The sequence below is a fragment of the Mustela nivalis genome, assembly GCF_964662115.1.
Source record: "Mustela nivalis genome assembly, chromosome: 1".
Classification (NCBI taxonomy): Eukaryota; Metazoa; Chordata; class Mammalia; order Carnivora; family Mustelidae; genus Mustela; species Mustela nivalis.
Genome location: NC_139020.1, coordinates 111,517,750 through 111,540,853, shown reverse-complemented (window position 1 = coordinate 111,540,853; position 23,104 = coordinate 111,517,750). Strand labels below are relative to the sequence as shown.

General features: G+C 38.7%; 1 protein-coding gene across 4 annotated transcripts in view; it reads left to right on the top strand.

Moving 5' to 3' along the window:
- Positions 1-23,104, top strand: part of FGF12 (fibroblast growth factor 12) — a 559,619-nt gene that overhangs the window by 169,913 nt on the left and 366,602 nt on the right. Inside the window, exon 1 of one of the 4 annotated variants that reach the window (XM_082729328.1) lies at positions 12,923-13,203. The exons of 2 other annotated variants lie outside the window; for them this stretch is intronic. In XM_082729328.1, the coding sequence (XP_082585454.1) occupies positions 13,113-13,203 (91 nt within the window). In that variant the 5' untranslated portion in view covers positions 12,923-13,112. Of the gene's footprint in view, positions 1-12,922; positions 13,204-13,507; positions 13,674-23,104 lie in introns of those variants that run through there. One more of the 4 variants, XM_082729331.1, reaches the window with a different exon arrangement.

Sequence of the window (23,104 nt, the reverse complement as noted above, 5' to 3'; positions counted from 1 at the left end):
GGGGGCAATGGGAAGAAAGAAAACTGAAGTTAAATAGAGAAGCAAAAGAAGAACTAAGAGTAAAGTGGTGTTTCTGAAGTTAAGGAGTAAGAGTCTCATGACGCAGAGAGAGATCAATAATTTTCACATGTAGTTTTAGGTAGCGTTAGGACAAAAGGTATCTATTGAGTCTGGAATAGCTTAGTTTATGGTGACTTGAGAAGACCATAAGTGGGGTTATTTGGGCAAAAGGCAGCACTCAGCAGGTTTAGGGAAGGATACAAAGTGATAAAGGGGAGATAGTACATGTAGACTCCTCTCTAAGATGTTTGCCAGTTTAAGGAAGGGAAGAATGAAAGGATGGAAAAATAATGCACAGGCTTGTGGGATTTGGAAAATTCTGTAGGAGACTCTTACCTGGAATGTAGGAGTGGTATTCTTGGCCTTAAACTGTTTTCTGCATAGGCACAACATTACATGTATGTATGTTTGTGAATATATGTGTATATATAAAAAGCACCTTAAAGGGGGCCAAAATATTCACTCTCCAAATTACCACATAGTCATCAAATCTGCAGCGGACTGTAGTCAGTGGCTCCAGTTAACTTTTGTCCCCTCCCCCACACCTGACCACAGATCCGTGACCACTGTTAGCAAATGAAAACTCACCATTATGGGAGCCAGCCTGAGCCTTGAGCTGACTCTCTCTCATGCCCTTTTATTGAGGTTGACTATAGTAAAAATTGCCTAGTTTGCTATAAAGGCAATCCTTATTTTTATTGTTGTCAGATCTTTAAATGAATGGCTGCCCTTGACTTCTGGAAAGCAGACGATTTGTAGAAAGAAAAATCAATTTCCAAAGGAAGGAAAATTGCCCTGAAGTCATTTCTATGTATTTTATAAAATGTTTGATTCTTACACATTCATACCAGGATCCACAGCATAGTGTTTTGTAAAGAATATTGGACTGGGAGGCAGTATCTTGAGTTAGAGTCATAGCTCTGTCCCTGGGAGTCATGTGACTTTAGGCAAAACCACTGTCTTGGTTTTGTCTTCTTCTTTGTTACAGCATGGGTCTAGATAGGTGATAGGTGATATGAAGTATATACTCAATAAATGTATTTTGAATAGAAATGACTTTTTAAAAAAGATTTATTTGGAGAGAGAGTGTGAGCGAGCAGGTGCACACAAGTTGGGGGTGAGGAGCAGAGTGAGAAACAGATTCCCCACTGAGCAGGGAGCCCAGTAGGGGGCTGGATCCCAGGACCCCAGGATTATAACCTGAGCCGAAGGCAGACCTTAAATGACTAAGCCACCCATGTGCCCCAGAAGTGAATTTTTGTACCCATGTAACAGGTAAACTTAATATCTATTTTGAAATCTTAATATCTATTTTAATACCTATTTTAAAATCTGAGATTTTTAATTGGAGAAGATAGTTAATATGAAAACTAAAAGAAGTTGACTGAGTATTGCTGGAGTTGATGGGACTCCATCAACTATTATTGTTATTGTTTTGTTGTCCTTAAGACTATTGTTTTGTTGTCCTTAAGACTCAAGATTGTTGAAATTTCACAAGTACATGAAGAAATCAAATACAGCTTATTTTAGTTATATTGTAATCACTATGTTCCCCAATGCTGCTTAACTTTAAGAACTCATTTTAAAACATGGCCACATAAATTTAGAATAAGAATAAGAATAGTATCTCAGATTTTTGGTACTTTGGCTTTTCTTATTTTTTATCTCATTTGTTATCTTAGAGGATAAGGCTCATTGATACCTAAACTCTTTTTGGTACCAGTACTCTCAGTAGACACTAAGAAGGTATGATTCTGATTTAAGGCTTTTGACTCCCTGAACATCCAGAGTTGTCAGCGATTTGGAAATAACCTTTCTTATTTTAATGTGTCCCCCTCAGTTTGTATTTTAATCAGGGTTAGTAATAAATTTTATTATTATTTTTTATTTTCATTTTTAAAAGATTTTATTTATTTATTTAATTGACAGAGAGAGAGACAGAGAGAGAGACAGAGACAGACACTGAGAGAGGAACACAAGCAGCAGGAATGGGAGAGGAAAAAGCAGGCTTCCCACGGAACAAGGAACCCAATGCAGGGCTCGATCCTAGAACCCTGGGATCACGACCAGAGCTGAAGGTAGACACTTAATGACTGAGCCACCCAGAGACCCCTAAATAATTTTTTTAATCAAAGAAAAATTTATGTATTTAACTTTGATTTAGTATGTTATTTATTTTGAAGAGGTAATATATATACACAGAGTACCAAGTTTTAGAAGTACAAAGTAAACTGCAGTCTCCCTGCTTCCCCTGTTTCCAGTATCCCAATCTTCTTCCCTTACACTATACCTGATGCCAGTTTCTTGTGACCTTTTTCAGGAAGGGTCCATGAGTTTATAAACATAAATGTATGCACATTTTTTTTCTCTATCATACAAATCATAGGATACTCTAATATTCCTTTATATGCTTGTTAAATTTAGTAATAAATTTCCAAGATCTGTCCTTTTTAATACATATAGAGTCGCTACATTTTTTTTTAAATTGCAAAACATTCCTTTGTAAGGTAGTGCCAAAACTGAACTAGTTCCTTATTGATGGAGTAGTATCATCTATATCAAATAGCATTAGCAACAATGTTGTTGGTACCTTGTGTGGTTGTCACTGATTGAACCCCGTGCAACTCTCTCTGGAAGTTAATATCTAGAAGAGGTATTTGGGAGAAGTGGCTTTTTTAAATTTCAAAAGATAGAGACAAATGGCCATCTGTCAAAGCAATCAGTGTGTACCCTTACCAAGGATGTCAGAGTCCCATTCCCTTTACATTCTCTCCAGTACATTGGGTTGGAAAACATTTTAATCCCTGAAAAATGGTACTTTATTGTTGATATATTTTCTACTTGTCTTATTATGAGTGAATTGTGTGACTTTTCACATATTTAAAATTGAATTATATCTCCTGTATAGTTCATAACCTTACTCTAAATTCTTTGTGGGTTATTACGTTTTAATTATTTGAGATACAGTTTTCCCACATGGAAAATCCACAGAAACTATCCCTATTTTATTTCACTTCATCAATATTTAATAAACATTAATATTTATTTTTAAACATTAATATTTAGTATTAAATATTAATTTATTAATTTCATTCCATCAATATGTAGTAAATAAATAATTTATTACATGTTCTAGGTATTAAAGATATTAAGAAATGAGAGCTATAGATACCTAAATTTATAGATAAAGGGGCTCATAATCTCTCAGAGAAGATACATATTTGGAGGCAGAATAAAGTAAATTTTATGTAGAGGAAACAAAGCATTCAGAAAAAATTTCCCTGAGAGAACAGTGTGGCATTTGTGGTGGGTCTGAAAAATGTGTGATATTTTTAGGGTTAGAGAAGTGTTTAGGTGGTGGGAGTGAGAATATGCATTTGGAACTGGGCCCCCATTTCTGTATTGAGTTTTGATTAATAAGCAAATGGACTTCCCATTCAAGGTACTTCCTTGAAATTTCCCAGTATTAACTATCTTGGATTGACTGACTCTCACAATGAACAACTCATACTTGCCTATGATAAGATAGAAATATTTTCCTTCCCTTTGACTCAGATAGCTCCTCCTTAAAGTTTTCTTATAGATGACAAACTGCATTTTTTCAAAACAAATTGTTAAAGAGCTATTAGAAGAAAATGGAAAATGTCTAATTGTAGCTGCAAATCTTACAGTAGTATTTATTTGAAGATGGGGTCTGGGGGTCAGAAGGTTGGAAGAAAATGCCTGGAAGTCTTAATCATTAACCTGATCTCAGCTGGTTTTATTGGAAAAGGATGGCAAAAATAACATAATTCATGGCCTGTTGAGTCTGGTAAGACATTCGCATAGGGGGAGTGCCCTGGAACTAATAGTGACATGATGGGACATAGGACAGGGGTGGGGGTATATACAGTCTGGCTTCTGGGTGCTGTTCTTTCCTAAGCAGAGTCTGTTCTTTAGGGGAGGTGGTAGCTACTCAGTGTGGTGAGAAGGTAAAATCACAGCATTTATTAAGCATTGGACTTTGTGTATTTCAATGAGAGTTATCTCCTTCAGTGCAGCTCAAATTTCTTAATTTATATGAAGCTGTTTCTAACTGCTTACTTCTTACCCTCAGAAGACATGATGAACTATGCCTTCTTGTAACTTTACTGAGGTCTGCAGTGCTACCAGTACTGCAAAGCTATGGTTTTATACTGATGGTTTATATATCTCTCTTCCTTTACTAGTTTTTTAGGGCAGGCAGTTATTTTGATGTCTAAATATTTGTGGGGAGGGTGGATGGATGAGTGAATGAATGGGTTAAAGGTTTTCTAGAACCTTTACACTGTTTTCCCAATGACAGTGACCTTGTTTTGAATTCCTACCTCAACAAGTTTTTCAACATTAAAAAAAAAATAATTTAATATAATTAGTTTAATTTCAATGCCCTCCCTGGTGGGCATTGGTCTTTTAAAAGTGAGTTTTAAAATGGGAAAATAATAGAACAGGCAATTCCTTATAAAAACATAAGCTCTCCAAAAAAAATGTTCAAACATCCTAATAATTAGAGACATGCAATTTAAGACAACATTGCACACAAACTGATAAAAATAAAAAAGGACGGCAATGCATTCTGTTGTTGAGGTTGTGGGAAAACTGGCACCGTCATACATTGCTGGTAGGAATCCAAATTCATGAAAGCCTTTTGTAGGGAAACTTGGCAATACCAAACAAAACTACCTGTACACTTACTTTTTGACCGAGCATTCCCATTCCTAAGAATCATATTGTTGCAAACAAATGATCATAGGGGAGAGAAAAAGAGAAAAGAAAACCAAGAAACAAACTCTTAACAATAGAGGACAAACTGTTGATTACCAGAGGGAGGCTGGGCGGCTGGATGGGTTAAATAGGTGATACAGAATCCGGAGGGCACTTGGGATGAGCACTGGGTGATGTATGGAAGTGCTGAATCACTAAATTGTACAGCTGAAACCAATATTACACTGTATGTTATCTCTCTGGAATGTAAATAAAAACTAAAAAAAAATCATATTGTTACTAAAATCTACCCTCCCAACAATATGGAAAACATATTTATTGCAGTATTGTTTGTAATAGCAGAATATTGGAAATAACCTAAAAGTCACTATATATGAAGCTATCTGCTCAGTTGTGTAAAAGCATACAGAAGATAAACAGAAATTAAAGGGACCAGTTACCTATAGGGGATGGGTGCGAAAGGAGTGGAAAGAAGGGAAGGGGTGAGACAGTGACACATACTGGAGAATATTCTCTGTAAAGTTTTGACTCTTAGAACAATACCAATGTTTTACACATTCAAGTAAGAAAAAATTAAAGTTAATTAATTTTAATTAAATAATTAAAATCAGCCAGCATGGAATACAAGCAATAACAAACGAACCTAACTGGATTATAAATGGATGACTAACACATACTGAAAAAGATGAAGAAAATAACTAACGTATGTCATTTTGGGAGTTAATTGTTTTTTGTTTTTTTTTTTTTGTTTGTTTGTTTGTTTGTTTGTTTTTTTTAGTGTATGAAAGTTGTTCATTTTTTTTTTAAGTAAACCAACTAAAATACTTTTCTTCCTGGGGGTGGAAAAAAGTATTCTCCTTAAAGAAAACTGGGAAAATGCAATCACAAAGCAGAAAGTAAAAATTAAATTTACTTCGAATGTGCAGAGATCTCTCCTATTTGCAGTCTGGCATGTTTCCCTCCAATCTTTTTAATTTTTTTTTTCTTTTTTTAGTTGAAGTGTAGTTGACACACAATATTATACTACTTTCAGGTGTACAACATAGTGATTCAATAATTCTATACATTATACAGTGCTCACCAAGGTAAGTGTAGTCACCATCTGTCTGCATATGATGTTATTACAACATTTCTTATTTATGGGTTTAAAAAAATTTATTTAAATCCAGTTTAGCTATCATATAGTGTATTATTAGTTTCAGGGGTAGAATTTAATGATTCATCAGTTGCATATAACACCCAGTACAAGTGCCCTTCTTAATGCCCATGACCCAATTACCCCTTTACCCCACCCACTTCCTCTCCAGCAAACTTCAGGTTTTTTCCCTATCGGTAAGAATCTCTTATGGTTTGCTTCCCTCTCTCTTTTTTTATAAATCTTATTTTTCTTTCTCTTCCCCTATGTTCATCGATTTTGTTTCTTAAATTCCACATACGAATTTGTCTTTCCCTGACTTCTTTCACTTAATATAATACCCTCTAGTTCCATCTATGTCATTGCAAATGGTAAAATTTCATTCTTTCTGATGGCGGAGTGTATTTATATGTCTATATCTCACATCTTCTTGATCCATTCATCTGTCGATGCATATCTGGGCTCTTTCCATATTTTGCCTGTTGCAGACATTGCTGCTATAAACATTGGGGTGCATGTGACCCTTTGAAGCACTATTTTTTGTATTCTTTGAATATCTCGTAGTGCCATTGCTGGGATGTAGGGTAGTTCTAGTTTTGAGTTTTTGAGGAACCTCCATACTGTTTTCCAGAGTGGCTGCCCCAGTTTGAATTCCCACCAATGGTAGAAGAGGGTTCCCCTTTTTCCATATCCTTGCCAACATCTGTTGTTTCCTGAGTTGATTTTAGCCATTCTGACCAGTGTAAGGTGGTATCTCATTGTGGTTTTTGATTTGTATGGAAATGATATTTTGACTGGATACTGTAAGGTTAAAGACAGAAACAGCCATGGATAAATTCTGTACTCTGACGAGTTCCACTTCTCCTAGAAGTATTGGTTAAGAAGACTGTAACAACTTTAAGTGTATTCTAGGAATGAATAAAAAGTGAATACATTATAAGTAATAAAAGTTTTTCATGGTCAGAAAAGGAAATTACAAATAAGAAAAGGGCAAAGAATCAAACAAAACTTGTGTTTGATTGGAACCATAGGTGTAAGTGATCATCATCTCTATCTCTGCCTCTGTTCTATCTCTATCGCTGTACCTATTTGTAGATATCTACCTATTACACATCAACACATAGATGCACCTACATATAAATATATCCACATGCAGATACATACAAATATTTCTATTGATTTATATAGTGAGATGTTTCAACATATAGGATGTGTGAGTATGTGTGGGTTTGTATATATGTATATTTTCTAGTTCTTTCTACCAAGAGAGTCTGGAAGCAATGATATGTCAGTAATAATGAGCAAACTTACCACCCAGATTTTGGTTCCTAAATACTATTCTCCAATAAAAACATCTAGGACTCAGAAAATTAGTTGATTCCAGAGCTGGGGCAGGAAAAATAACAGATAAACCTGGAACATCTTGTAGTGCCAGAAAATTAAGGAGTTGTTTACTAAAAGGACACAGGAGCCAACCAGAAGGATCTCCCAGTGGCTACGGCTGGACAGCTGGAGCTACAAAGTAATGATAGTATTGGATTATGACCCATAGAATAAACATCCTTTGGGCCATACTGATACAAATAAATAATGGGATAAATAAATACATGGAAGAGAAGGTACAGTTCCTACAGAAGAATTCCCATTACTATAGAAGGAATGAGGAAAATACAAAGTCACTATTAGGAAAACAGCACAATGATCACTGCTGCAAGCAAGATCTATCAAATGATGCTATAAATCAGTGGATGAAAGTTTGAGGAGAAACAGGATACTAACATAGCCTCAAAGTTTCTTGTCAAGGGATTTATCAACTAGTGACACCTGGGTGGCTCAGTCAGTTAAGCATCCCACTCTCAATTTTGGCTCAGGTTATCATCTCAGGGTTGTGAGATTGAGCCCTGAGTTGGGCTCCGTGCTGGGTGTGGAGCCTGCTTAAGATTCTCTCTCCCCTTCTCTCTCTCTGCCCTGCCCTGCCTAAAAAGAGATTTATCAAGCATAAATGAAAAAAAAAAAAAAGTAACTTTATAGTATAGAAACTCAGCAGACACTACCTTAACCAAATGATTGATACTGTTATCACTAGCTGACATCATGTCACGATGCACTAGAAAGGAAAGAACGTGGCTAATGTGGCTTTCTCGCCAAAATGAATAGTCTTATAGGAATCATTAGGAAGTATCAGACAAACTCAAATTGAATGAAATCCCACAAAATATTTGACTAGTATTAATTAGAAGTGTCAAAGTCCTGAAAGGCAAGGAGAGGCTGAGAGACTGTCATAAATGGAAGGAGACAAAGAAGACACATTAAATGCAAAGTGATCCAAGTTGGATTCTGGAACAGAAAAGGGGTATTAGGGGAAAACAAAACAAAACAAAGCACCTGGTGAAATTTCAAAATTTTGCAGTTTATTTAATAGCATAGAACCAGTGTGAGATTACTAGCTGTGATAATTGTACCCTGACTGTGTGAGTTTCTAACATTAAAAGTTGGGTGAAGAGTATACATGAACTCTACTATTTTGCAACTTCACTAGAAGTCTAGATTTATTTCAAATTAAAAGTTTGGAGAAGAAGGATAAAAAAAAGAATAAGAGGAAGAAGGTAATACAAATAAAAACCCCGTGTATGTGGTCTTTTAAAAAATGGTTAATGTATGTCATAAATTAGGTAAGCTAGCTGCTAGTGACTGGTTTTGCCGCATTATCTAATAAGGTTGGTTCTAACAAGAAAATACCATATACTAGGTGACTTATATGACAGACATTTATTTTTCGCAGTTCTGGAGGCTGGGAAGTCCAAGATCAAGATCACCAGCATCTCTGCTGTCTGGTGAAGACCTACATCTTAGCACACAAATGGCTATCTTCTTACTATGCCCTCACATGGTGAAAGGGGAGAGGGAGCTCCCGAATGTCTCTTTCATCAGGGCACTAATCCCATGCATGATGGTAAAGCCTCCCCAGACTTCCATTTCCCAATATCTTGAGGGTTAGGTTTTCAACATGTGAATTTAGGGAGTGGGGATGAAAACATTTAGCTTATGGTAGTTGCCTATCAAAATTGGATTTAAACGTATTTCTAAGACATGAAATAGAGGCCTGGTTTTTACCCTGGCAGTTACTAGACTGTACCTATAATACAGAACTAAGATACTATGTTAGCTATCATACTGGTCTTTATCTTTTACTTTTTGTCTTGGTTTCTCTGTGGAAATAAAGTTGCTTTCCATCCAAAAGACTTTTTGCCATTAGTATACTCATTAAAATTGTGGGGGCCTGACAAAATTCTGAATATGTTATTACAAATTCAGTGTGAGCTTCCAAGAGGATAAATATACTGATTAATTACACAGCTGAAGCCAAGAGTCGATAGATTCCTATTTAATATGAACAAAAAATATTTCAGATAAATCACCACTTAAAAATCTCAGAACTACCTCATACAGTTATAAACTCCTACAAACTGAGTAAATAACTAGGCAAAGGAAAAATTTAGATACTAAGAATTTAAACAAGTTCATCTATCATTATGTATCAGATTTTCCGGTCCTTCTCAGAAAGTGATAAATTGTTTCATTTTGAAACCACACTGGTGAATCCCTTGGCAGAGTTGGCCCAAAGTCAATAAGAAAATAGAGAGAATGCTTAACTTTAAACATCCTAATTAGAAGCAAATAATATAATTTAAAATTTAGTCATTATGTAATAACGCATCTTGAATTTAAAATACAAATATGTAATTGCGAGTAAAAAATTTGATTCTTATGTAATATTACGTAGCAGAAAGTTTGGCAGTTTTGCTTAACCTAAAATGTGCCACTTTCCTACCATCCATTGTGCTCGTGGCTACGATTCTTTGTTTTGTTTTGTTTTGTTTTGTCCTGTTTTGGGATATTATGGTACTTGTAGAAATGAGTTATATATATGAGTTATATACTTTAGAAAGATTCTATCTATGTGCCTAACTGGAACCTGATATTATGTTAGGAGTTGCTTTAACAAGCATGTGTATCAAAGTCCTGATAAGAGGAAGAAACTTTATTTTTTTTTTTAACTAAGTCTCAGTAATAAAACTCCAGTGATTTATTCCCTTTTATACCTACTTTAGTCAGATGTCAATAATATATGATAGGAAAATATTTACATTACAATGTTATGTGCTCTCTTTAGTTTCATCTGCGATCATCTGAGAGTTCTGTAATGGACAAGAATCTGTAAATGTGATCCCCAGTTTGATTGTTTTTTTTTTTTTTTCCCAAATACTGTGACGATCCATTTTCTTCGTGATGAATACGCTTCACTTTAAGAATCACTGTTACAGCCATTTAAACAAGACAGAAGCAAGCCATCTGAATATTAATTGTAACAGAGTTGGCTTTCCTGTCTTGCCTTCTAAGAGTTTGCAATTCTACTGAGGAGAGGAAAGATTCACACATAAATTCTTCCCATAATCAAATAGAAGAGTCACTATGTTAGACTATTAAGGAGCACCTAGAACCCCGGTCACTGAGTGATAGAACCTGGTCTTGCAAAGATAACAGAATAGTCAAAACACTTTCATATGTTCTACCTCACTGAATCTTTGCCTTGCCAGGAAGGTAGAGAGGCTCATAATAAATATGAAAATTGATGCTCTGGACATCAGGTGCATTTTAAAATCACACATGAACCTGCTCACTCTGCTCAAGTTCCTTGTGGGAACCAAGGCCTTATCCTATTCCTTTGCTACATTTCAAGGAATAGCATTTCTGTCAAATAAAGAAACAGCTCTAGGCACTGGGTTCCAGAACAGGAGAGCTCTACTGGAAAACTCTCTGCCTCTGCTTGCAGCATGAAGGGCTATTTTTAGATGTTTTCCTTTTGCTAATTGCCTCTCCCTCTATGGGGAATTTCTATGGGCAGAATCCCCAGATGAGCCAAGTTTCTCACTAATTCCGGAAGAAACTGGGAAGACAAAGGCCACAGCCCAGGTTGCCGGGGCCTCAGAACCTCCCCAGTGATCACAGTTCAGTGGATTTGCAAGATCATCAAGGACCTGGGAGTCTACAGAGCTTTGGTGATCACACTGAGCAAGGAGGCTGAGAAGCAACTAGAAGGAGGGTATCTACCTGAGACTTGGAGCTGCAAATGACCTTGCCTGGAGCTCTATTCTGAAAGGGGTTAGGGAATGTGGAACCAGCAGGGGCTGTGCGCTCAAAAGGCCCTCCAGGTTATCTCTTTCTTTTGCTATCTTTGAGAAGAAAAAGGAAGAGACTTTTGCAAGAGTATTTCTCCAGGCAACTTCAACCTTAAGCTTCAACCTTTAGGAAACGTCACAGGAACTGTGCAGGTTTAGCCTAGAAAACAGATAGAAGAAAGGGATGATGAAAACCATTTTCACTCCTTTGCAAGGAGGAGGTAACTAGCTAGTGGCCTTGGGACAGTGGGTAGAAAGAAAACGAAGTTAAGTTTTTGGCTCAATGTTAGGATAAACCTTCTAAAAGGACTTGTGCAATGAACTATCTGTGGAGTCGGTTTTAGTCTATTACCTGAATCCTTCAAGCAGAAATGCCCACACTGGTATGTGGGCAGGTGTTTGCTGAAAAGTGAAAGTTATCAAAAACCCTACAGGTGGGGGGGCTGAATAACAATAATTGCTAACACTACTATAGCACTTACTTTATATCAATTAAAAAAAACTTCAATAAGGTAGATGCTATTATTAACTCTCTTATTCAGTGTGGAAATGATGAGGAAACTGAGGCACAGAGAGGTTAAGTAATTTGTTCAAGGTCACACAGCTAGTAGGAATTTGAATATAGGCTGCTTGTCTCCAGCATTTGTGCTTTTAATCACTTGCTGTATCGCTGTCCCATAAGGTCTCTTGTTCTGAGAGTCCAGATAGAGTGGAGTCTGGCCCCATAGTCCGCATTCTTTGTATGCTTCAATCACAAGGCTTCCGAAAGGGCATTGGTGGCCTCTGAGAATGAGTACACAAACCAACAAAGCCAAAGAGGCTGCTGACGAAGAAAAAAAAATCAATACCTGTAAACCCACAGAGAAGCTCACTCACTGGTCGTCTCTGGGGCCAGTTGGCAGAAACAAGACACCAGAATATCGCACCAAAGAGAAGTGCTCTTGTTTTCAGATTTCCCGCCGCATCTGCCTCTCCATCCCCACCTGAGGCCTTCCCATCCTTCTGGCTTCACTCGACCTCCTCCTCCTCTCAGCCCCTTCGCCCCCCTCGCCCCTGCCCACCCCACCCTCCCTCCACCCCGCTGCACTTGTGCTAAGCTTTTTCAAGAGACTGGAAGCCAAGGGGTCAATCGTGAAGTTGGCAGTTCTCTATTCCACACCCTCTCCCGCTCTGCGCCCATTGTGGTATGTGACATACCCAAGGTCACGGAGCCCGGGTCCGAAAATCCAGGTGTCCAGACTCCCACATCCGCGCTGTGCCCAGGCACACCTTCGCTCTCTTGGCCCGCACCCAAGAGCTTTCTTTATTCCACATCCCCGCCTCCCTAACACCCACCCCCCCCAGCCCCCCCGGTTCCCTGGAGTCGCTTCTGACGCTCCGCAGCCTCCAGGGTCCAGCCCTTCCTGCGGGCGCTTCCCTTCCGCCGGATTCCCACGCCGGAGTCGCCCTCGGCAGGCGCGCAGCCCGCGGGAGCGCTGCCTTCCGGGCTAGCTCCGCCGGGCCCCGCCGAGCCCTTTTCGGCGCCCCGCAACCCTGCACGGTGGGGGCACTGGACGGGAGGACGCCGCGGGCTCGCCGCCAGATCTAGAGGGCCAGGGCCGGCTCGGGACCCTGTTCTCGTCCCTCCGGGCGCCGGCCCCTGGAAAGGGGCACCGACCCACGGCGACGTCCCTCGCGTGGCCCGTCCACTCACCCTCCCGCCCGCGGCCCTGCCGCTTCCTTCGGGAAGTCCCAAAGAGTCACGTTCGAGCTTACTGGGGTGTGGCCGCGTTGCCGGCTCCCCCGGGGCTGCCCCCAGCGGAGCGGCACTTCCTCCTCGCTCCCTGCCGGGCCGCGGCGCTCGCCGCGCTCCTGCCCCGCGCCCCGGCTCCCTGTCCACCTGGGACGCGCGCACCATGGACTCGGGACCCGGCTGCCGAAGACAGGCCGCCGTTTGGTTGGACAATTAGCGGAGGTGGGCGGGGAGTTGACGAACCCCACACACGCGCTTCTCCATGAAGATTCTTGAGCTTTCTTTGAAGAAAGGAGTGCATATGCTGCAGTGTCTCTGTGGAAGGAGCCTGAGGTCCAGCAACAGCCTAAGTGGTGAGAAAATGTTCTTTCCTGAGCCCCAGGACGCTGCAGATGCCCCCATGCCCCCACCCCTTCCTCCTCCTGGCTCCCTGCGCCTCCCTCTCCTTTATTCTGCGCTGTCAGCGGTAGGAGGAAGGCATTCCCCACTGGGGCGAGGGAATGGCCCCGCCGCCCGTTCTGTCTTCGGGGGTGTTTTTTTGTTTGTTTGGTTGGGTATTTTTTGTCCCCCCCGCCCCAATCCCTGAAGCCATCTGCGCTTTGTAGAACGCTCTAGCTCTCGCGCAGCGCCTGAACTGCAATCGCGGGTCTCTTTCAGAGGGGTGCTGATAAAAAAGTGACCTGCTTTCGCACTTCCTCGCGGCTCTCTCCTTGTGACTTGTAAGGGCGGCGTGCGACTTGGAGTTGCTCAGTGTCTGCTCTTGAGAAGTTGCTGGTGCGTTCGGCAGGAGAGGGGACTTTTAAACAAGTGGCTGGCGAGCCAGGTATCTTTTCTTTTTCTTCCTTGGTCAGAGAAGTAGACTTCTGGCCTCCGCAGAGAGTAGCTTCGCCCTGGAGATAAGCAATGTCTGTCCTCGGTGCTGGAACAGGAAAGTCCCAATTAGTACTGGGTTTAACCAACCGGGTCCCTCAGGAAAGGTCCAGTGAGGGAAATAAAGAAAATCAGGCCCTTTTAATGACCTGCGAAATTAAAAATTTAAATGAAAACAAAACAAAACCCTAAACTAAAATCAAGAAAGTGAAATTCTTTTCTGCTGAAGCCATATGCGGTGCTGTTTCGCCACTTTGTGTTGTGCATCTCCCCCTCTTTTTTAAGGTGTAAGTTTCCTTTAAAGTGATTAAGTCTATTAACCTTGCAAGGGCTAATCCCATTTTTGTGTCTTGGTTTTCTCTTTCCAAAATGGAGAGAGGAGCGGTGTGAGGAGGAGGGAAAGGTTCCTCTAGTATGTCTAAGTAAGTGTCTCTTTGTAAAATATTTATTTTGTTCATAAATTGCACGTAACTTTAGTAGTCGACATTTTAACAATATTATAATAGGTTTCATGTTTAAATAAAACTTCAGTTGCTATTCTGGGGGAGCTGATTCATTTGGATACATACCTATTTTCACCCTGTTCTAGAGCTATGAAGATTATATTTTGGAAAGATTAGAGTAGATATAGATATCATTCATTATTTTTCTAAAACTTTGACTCTCTGATTACTCACCACTCTGAACGAAAAGTAAAACTATTTTAAAAGAACTAATTAGGTAATTTAACTATATGTGAAATCCGAGAATACACTTTTGAAATGAAATCAGCAATGAGATGTTTTATTTTTACTTTTGCTCAATTCATAAGATTATTTACACAGTCTTTTTTTGCCGCCATATTTATTAGTGCTAAAAGATATCCAACTTCTATATTCTGAATTAATGCGTTTGATGTTATGGTTTTGTATTTTGAAAATACATATTTCAGGAAGTCAACTGAGATGTATGTTGATAATTATTTCAATCTTCCTTGTCTACATTAAATAAAACATGAATAGATTGCAACTTGGATATATGTTTCCTAGATTTGAAAGAAGTTTAGGTATGGTGTGTAATAAAGATAGGGGTCTACCCCATGTAAAATTAGGTAACACATTAATTTGCATGCAGAGTCAGTCTCTCATATATTAACAAATCCAAGTAGAAGTTATATGTGATGGGGCAGCATAAGTTGTTGCAAAATCATGGGACTTAGAGTCAGAAGACCTAGTTATAAAGGCGTCTCAATAAAATTACTAAGGATCTTTAGTATTTTTATTTGAAAAAAAGTGGAAATAATAGCTCTAGCCTGGTTCCTGTATCTTGTTTAATCCTAGATTTAACATGCAGTCCTTTGAACAATGTTGTACTTTATTTTTATATATGCTTTTTTACTTAGTGGGATGGTTGGTATTTTAGAGGATGATCACTCTAGGGGAATTCTTGTAAAATGGTATGGTCACAAGTAATGAAGATTAAGTTTCCTTCATACCCTTTCCACAGCCAGAGGTAATATACAGCATTACTAAGAGATTATTTCTGGGAACTGCATTGCTTTTGTTTGATTGTGGCCTTCCTCAGCTTATGATCTGGGATAACATACATGACCTTGTTATTCCTCAATTTATACATACATGTTAATTACTATGGTAATAGTACTTATTTCTTACATTGTGGTAAAGATTAAATGAATTGCTAATGGCTAAAGATATGTTGAGCTCTAACTATATGCCAGTCATCATTTTGAGAACTTTGAGTCTTCCATATATAATGTGCTCAGTATATTTTAGATATTATTATTTTTGTGTTCCATTTTAACATGATTCCATTCATGTAACTTGTACCATTAGCATGACATCATAGCAATTCTGTGTGAAATGCTGTTATTCCCAGTGTATGAATACAAAATGAGGTGAAGACATCAGATACATTGTCATGGAGCACATTTTTAAGAATAAAGCTGGAATGTCCAATTTTATTATTTTTCAACTTACCTAAAGAGAAGTATAATAATATTTTGAACTGTGTTAGAATGTTATACCAGCTGCTTCTTCCCCGTTATTTTACAATCGAGGGAAATCGAGGGGAGAAGTGACATAATTTGTTTTAAGAAGTTAAGAGAGTCTTCTAATGGATTGCTAAAATTTTTGTAATTAGTAAGCATTTCAATATTTTCTTTAGGTTTTATTAAATAAATGGAGTTAAATGCAAAATAATCATTACTAACTTTTGAGCTTCTTAGTATAAGTAAAATGTTTTATTGTTCTTGTCTTTCCTCTACAATATCAAATATCTAATTTATCCATTATATTAGTTTATAAATCCTTCTTACTTCAGTAGGATGGAGATAGTGTGAGCTATCAAACAGAAAACAATCTTAGAGGCACCTGGTGGCTCAGTTGATTAAGAGACTGACTGACTCTTCATTTAGGCTCAGGTCATGATCTCAAGAGTCCTGGGATTGAGTCCCATATCGGGTCCCCGCTCACCGTGGAGTCTGGTTGACATTCTTTTTCTCTCTTCCTCTGCCTCTGCTCTCTCTCTCTCTCTCAGATAAGTAAATCTTAGACAAAAGTTAAGTGTGTTGTTTATGGCTATTCCTGGTATCTTATGATCTTTTTTCTTTTCTTTTCTTTTATCCATTTCTCAAAATGAATGATTTTTTTTTCTCACATGTGGAGCCTATCTATTGAAGGAAAGTTAAGAAGTTTAAAATTCTGAACAATTCTTCTCAGAGTATAAGACCCTTCCATTAACCTGGAAAATGCTAATTTCTTGGCTCTAAGAGAGTGAATCAAGTTCATCTTTCTCCAGATTAGGGACCTTTACTAAGAACATAAGATCAAAGAAGAGTCTAGATTAAAACAATAGCTTTATTGTCTGCTCCTTTTCCTCTCAAGATCTAGCTTGGAGGAAAGCAGAAGCATTTTTATTAAAGAAGGGTGTTAAAGTTATAGGTTTCTTAACGCTTTGGTAGGAAAGATCAGTTAAAGAGGGATTTTTGCACTAACAATCAGGCTCCAGAGAAAGCTGCCTTAGGTATTAACGTGACAGAGGATGGTAGCACTTATGGTAGTGGGTCCCTACAATAGTAGTAACACAGGTGTGTGTGCTTGTGTGTGTGCATACATGTACAAGGAGAGAGGGGGAAGCATTGTGCTTGTCTTATGACCCTAAGCGATTCTAGAAAATCAGCCCTTGTGCTCTCCTCTTTCTATTTATTTATTTATTTATTTATAGAATTTTATTTCTTTGACAGAGAGAGAGACATAGTGAGAGAGGGAACACAAGTGGGGTGAGGGGTGGTGGCAGAGGGAGAAGGAGGCTTTCTGCTGAGCAGGGAGCCCCATGCAGGGCTCCATCCCAGGACCCTGGGAATCTGCGTTAAAGGCAGACATTTAACTGACTGGACCACCCAGGTGTTCCTCTCCTCTTTCTGTATACAGACATAACTGTCCTGTGGTATTCAGTCAGGTAGGGGTTTCTCAGACTGGTAGCATGGAGGATTACCACATGTCTAGAGACTGACTTGTACAATCACATCAAGTTGCCTTTATGTGGCCTTGAAACAGTCCAGGCCAAAATAATTTATCAATCGTGATGAACACACATATCTAAAACCCAGTCACACTCTTACTTTTAAGTATAGCACTACCCTTTAAATTAAAATTGCCAACTTATACTCAGTTTTTCATCAGCTAGTGTGTGCCTAAGGAATTTAGGCTTTAACTACTCTACAAGATACTCAAGTGATCCCAAGAAAGAATTTGGTTGCAAAGTGGTTATTGATTTAAGCCCATTTCCCAGGAAGGGATCCTCTTCAAAGATAGCATTACACAGTTGTTGTCCGTTCCTCTCTGCTTTACTCCTGAGTATAGAGTCCTTGAATCTCTTCTCTTTTTCTTCAAGGATATAAGTAACATCCAAATTTGGAACAAATGAAAATAATGTATTTATAAATTGAGGCTATTTTAGATTCAAATTCAATCTTCAGAAATCTACTTCATCAAAAGCAAATGATGAAATTTACGTTTTGAAGACATGTATTCAGTTGTTTACATCATTTTAATTTTGAAACATGGCTGATTTCAGTATGTAACTGCCTTCATTTATTTAATCTTGGAAAACTTCATTAGAGAATAATTGATGATTTATACATGGCAATTAGCTTTGTTGTAGAATCTTTGAGCTGTTTTTTTTTTATATCATAATCTTAAAATTCTTCAGTATTTCAATGTTGCTTCGATAGCTAAACTGAGTAAGAATTAGTAACACACAGGACATCTATCACTTTCTTATGGTGTTCATTTTCAAAGGGATTTTTGTTGTTTTACTTGATATTTTCAGTGTTAATGTCACAAAATTCAAGTTAATGCTTGTTATTAGTTTTTTTTATTAGTATTAGTATTTTTAAATTGACATATAAGGTATTATTTGCTTCAGGAATACAGGTCTGTGAATAGTAGTATTTCTAAAAACTATTTGCTAAGTGTCCACCATGTGCAAATGTAGTAGATCTTACCACTTTTCACCCAGTATTTTGGGTTTTCCTCTTGGACACATTGGAAGATGGCATTACCCCATTCTCTTGAAGTTAGGTGTGGCCATGTGACTTCATGAGCAAATGAGTTATGGGCAGAAATGGCAACACCTCACTTCTGTGTGGATACTCGAACAGCCAGGGCACAACTCACTTCGGGCTTTCGCCTTATGATGATGTTCAAAGCGGGGGTGGCTCCATTAGCCTCTGTCCCTGAGTGTCTGTAGTAAATGAGCCCTACCTACTGTGTGACTCATGATGGACAGTTAGCTCTAATGAGAGGTTAAAGTCTTTTAATAAGGAGCTTAGATTTTTTTTTTTAAGATCTTATTTATTTATTTGACAGAGATCATAAGAAGGCACAGAGACAGGCAGAGAGAGAGGAAAGGAAGCAGGCTCCCCGCTGAGCAGAGAGCCCGCCGCAGGCTCCATCCCAGGACTCTGGGATCATGACCTGAGCTGAAGGCAGAGGCTTTAACCCACTGAGCCAACCAGGTGCCCCTAGGAGCTTAGATCTTTAAGACTATTTGTTATCTGGCCTATCCTGATTGATAGAGTTGGACCGTTTAAAATAATACAATTTAATGGTAGGTATTTGGGCTCTGTTTAAGGTTCTTTCCAGTTTCTCTATGATCTCAACTGTAGGATATAAACAACAGATGTATTGGTTTTCTGTCAAAATCTTGGAGTAATTAGTTTAGCATCCCAAAGTATGTGGTTTTGTCATCCTTCTTTGAAGTTAGCACATCTGGAGCATAGCGGGTCCTTGTTTCTTTCCCCCCAAAATAAGAATGAAGTACTGAAGTTCCACTGATGTTTGAGAATATTCTTTCATATTGTAATTTAATTTTATATTGTAATTTAATTTCAAGGGTTCTAAGAACACCAGGGCTCTTTACTATATACCCTGAGATGTAGAAACTACCTTTTGATGTCTTCAAGCATATCCTGAAAAGGGAGACCTAGCTACAATACCTGAAAAACTAAGACAACATGGCAGCTCATATCTCTACTGCAAGGAGCAATCCAAATAAAATTGTTTTTCTTCTCCCAGCTTATAAATTGAGAGCTGTGTGCATGGGGGAAAACCAGGGCAGTACTCTATGGTAAAGGGATTGAGCTGAATGCTCTCATCTAGGGCAGGGACCCACAACCATTTGCCCAGCTCGAGGTTAGCACAGCAAGAGAGGGGAGGGAAGCCAGACTTTTCCCCAAAGCCCAGGATGCTTGAGTCATGCCAACTAGCCCTTGACAATTTTTCACCCTCCCTTCCTTCTCCATCTCAGGATAGAAAGTTAAACATGTCTCTGACATCAGGAGTTACCCTTTTTTAATTTAGCAAACATTCCTCGAGGACTGGTGGCGTGCAAGATTCTCTGTTAGGCACTCAAGACCCAGGAAGGTGAAATAGATAAATCCACGCCCAATACAAGCAAGAAGTATGCTGCTAGGCTGGAGAGGATATGGGCCCAACACGGAGAACCAGGGAGCCTCAGTCAGTTTCAGTTTAATAGCCTCTCGTCTGAGTTCATGCTCTATGGCAAAATCACTGCAAGGAAGGAAAAACAGTTCTGCCTGGGATTCATGTTAATCTCCCTGCACTTGAAAAGCATTTAGAAGTTCAAAACGTGGTACTGGTATGGGGCAGATGGGGGCTTTAATGGAAAGGAGTAGTATTTCTGGATATTTTGCCAGAAGAATGTGTTTATATAAAAATAAGCTACAGATATTAAAAAAAAAAAGCATGTTTTTTGAAAAGTCATTACCCAACAACTCAATTCAAGCCTACCCGGCCTTGTTCATTTTCAGCCATCCTGCCGAGTTATCTATGTTATATATCTCCTCTGCCCCAACTTCAGCATGAATCCATTTATTTGTAGTCGGGTACAATATCCCAGCTTCTAAGAAACCAAGTTCTGTGCTCTGGTATCAGACGTAGAAAGGGACATCCAGGGAGTACTTATGGATCAATTTTTTCAGTTTCCATGGAGTAAGTTAGGATGATGAAGATTTCCTTTGTATTATTTCGTGTATGAAATTGCTATCTTTAGGTCTTATTATTCTTATTGCACAATGTTAGGAATGCCATGGCCGAATATTTCTTCTACGCCATTAAATGTTGTGGGACATTTGCATTTCCTAAGGTGCCAATCAGAAAGATGCTGTGAATCTGCCAAGACAATCTCTCTTGCTGTAATGATCTTTCTTGTTGATACATAAGCTTCTAGTACTGTCCTACCCCCTCCACTCATTACTGTTTATAGAAACGATAGCATTGCAGTTGGTGTCACTGATTGCTTACGTTGCTGCTTCAATGAAGCCAGCTGGGATTCGATTGCATGGTCTTTAAATAAAACTTAGTGGCACAAAATGAGTCTCTTTTTTGAGGGGAGGGGTGTTGTTGCTAGCGGGATGGTTCTCAAAAGCACTAATTATTTGCTTGACTTGGAGCAACTTGGGAATCTGTGAATCGCCGTGTTGGCTCAGTGTCTGACCTTGGCACTAAGGAACTTGTGAGTAGATAGCATAGTTCAAATCTTTCTGAAGCCATTTTCAAAATGATAGTGATGAATTCCTTCCCCACAGTCTGTTGTAGTCCTCAGTATGTAGCTCATTGACTGGAGATAGTTCATGTAGCTACCCAAAGGCTGAAGCCAGATGATGAACTGAGATCATGAATTCCAGACAACAGTGTTCTGTGACAATCTGATGACAGTCCTGTGTTCACAGACAGCGTGAGGATGACCTGGAAATGGTGAGAAACAGAGAGAAAAGTTGGTGCTGCATTTTCTAAAACCGCCATAGTAAAAAATTGGAGGAGCTCAATAATGACTTTTGGCCTTTTGGCTCCCAAACTTAAGTGTGTGTTAGGCAGGATTCCTTTTTATAGTTACATAATACAGATTAGCAAACTACTCCAAGTGAAGATTTATGTGTTTATATATATTTATTCTCTGTCTCATGCGATTGTGTGTATGTGTTTGTTTATGTGACTCTGTGTGTGTGCGTGTGTATCTTTGATTAAATGCATTCCATATTGTTAATGTCAGTTACCTTTAGGGAGTTTGATGGCAGACACTTGCTTTGTGCATTACATATTTGTGTATTATTTGAATTATGAAAATGTGTTCCTTTTATAATAAAAGTAGAGATTTGTGAAGATCTCTGTTTATTTCCTGAAAGCAAATAATCACCATAATATCCACAGCATTAGGAATAATTGTGAATTTTATTTCATTGATAGTAACAAGTGTAAAATGGTATTAGTGGAGTAATTTGGCTATAGCAGGTAATTTGGATAATATTCTTCTAAGTGACTTTTGATAACTGAATTTCTGGAATTAATCATGGTAGCACTAATATTTTTCTTAATAGTTCATACTACTCCAGTTTCATTTCTCTCTTGTGTACATAGATTATTTACGCCATCAAGACAGGAGGTCACAAAAGTTATGTTAAATTTTAACATTGTAGGACCAGTGTAAGTGAAAAAATTCCCAAGTTGCTCAGGACTAAAACATAAATTGACTTTGGTTTTCAAGTCCTGACATCAAGTGTCATTTGGTAGATTGCTGACTTTCATTCCTCGGCTGAGTTTTCTCTTGCCAAGTAATTTCTAGGAAAAACTAAGAGAGTATTTACACATTCCACAAGTCTGTGCTAGAATACAAGAGCTTTGTCACTCTCCTTTTCAAGTCTTAAGGAAAACCAGACTGTGGGTCTTCAGAATCATATGCTGATGTCCGAGGAAAGCAGAGGTTTCAGCACCAGTGCAGAAAAATGGAAGTGTAAAGACAAATACAAGCTGTCACTGCCCCTGGAGCTCATGGGACTTGTCCTTCTCTAAAAGAGTCTCTTGTTCGTCTCTCTGTAACTCCAGCCTATTTCTGCACAATGGATGTCTTCTGTTTCCCCCAGAATTAGGAACTGCTGCTTCAGGTTCCAGAGAGGCAGTGAGGTTATTCCCATTCCCATTCCAAGGTTCATTGCCTTTCCCATCATAGGATGACTGGAAGTAGAGCATCCATGCCCTTTGGGGGAAATAGTCACTCCCAGCAGAGTATGGTTTGATTGCTCCTGGCTTACAAAAAGCAATCGTGGTAGTTAGTACATTTCTAAATGTTTGTGTCATTCCATTTTAAATATTACTGTATGAGGAATGCTAAGTGTATGAGCCAGGAAGCATTGTACCTTTCCTCCATCTTTCTTTCAAAGTAGATGGTAGAAGAGCTTAGTGTGGCATGTTCTTCTTGGTATGATCTCTTCCACAAACTCTTGGGACAAATAAACCTACTGAGATTAAACAAGGATTTTCCAACAGAGAAGCCTAAATGGAGGGGAAGATTCTGTACGAACTTGTTTCTGCTCCAAATATATCAAATCTAAATTACTAAACAAAATACTTAATATCTTAGATGGGAAAATATGCTTCAGTGGTTGGAGAGGTTTTATAGCATCAGAAACTAGGAAACTGACTTGCATTAGTATAATGAGAAAGCCTCTAAAAGTATGGTCTCTGAAAATAGAGGAATTTCTATGATTAAGGGAAATTGTAATTTTTATCTTATGGGGCAAAAATTACTAACATTCTCCCAAAATGTTATTCGTCTGGTATAAGAATTTTAACATTCAGCCTCATCACCTACCCTTTTGCTTGAAGAGTTGAAGATTTTAAGTTGGTCAGAGCAAAGATATTATGGAACATCACTTCATATATAGATTGATTCAGCCAACATTTATAGAGACCCACACTATGAGTCCGGCAGTGGGCTTGCATGAACCCTGCTTTGAGATAACTCATACTTGAATAAGAGGGAGAATACATGAGCATAAATAGTCCCAGTTATTAACATTGTCTATAG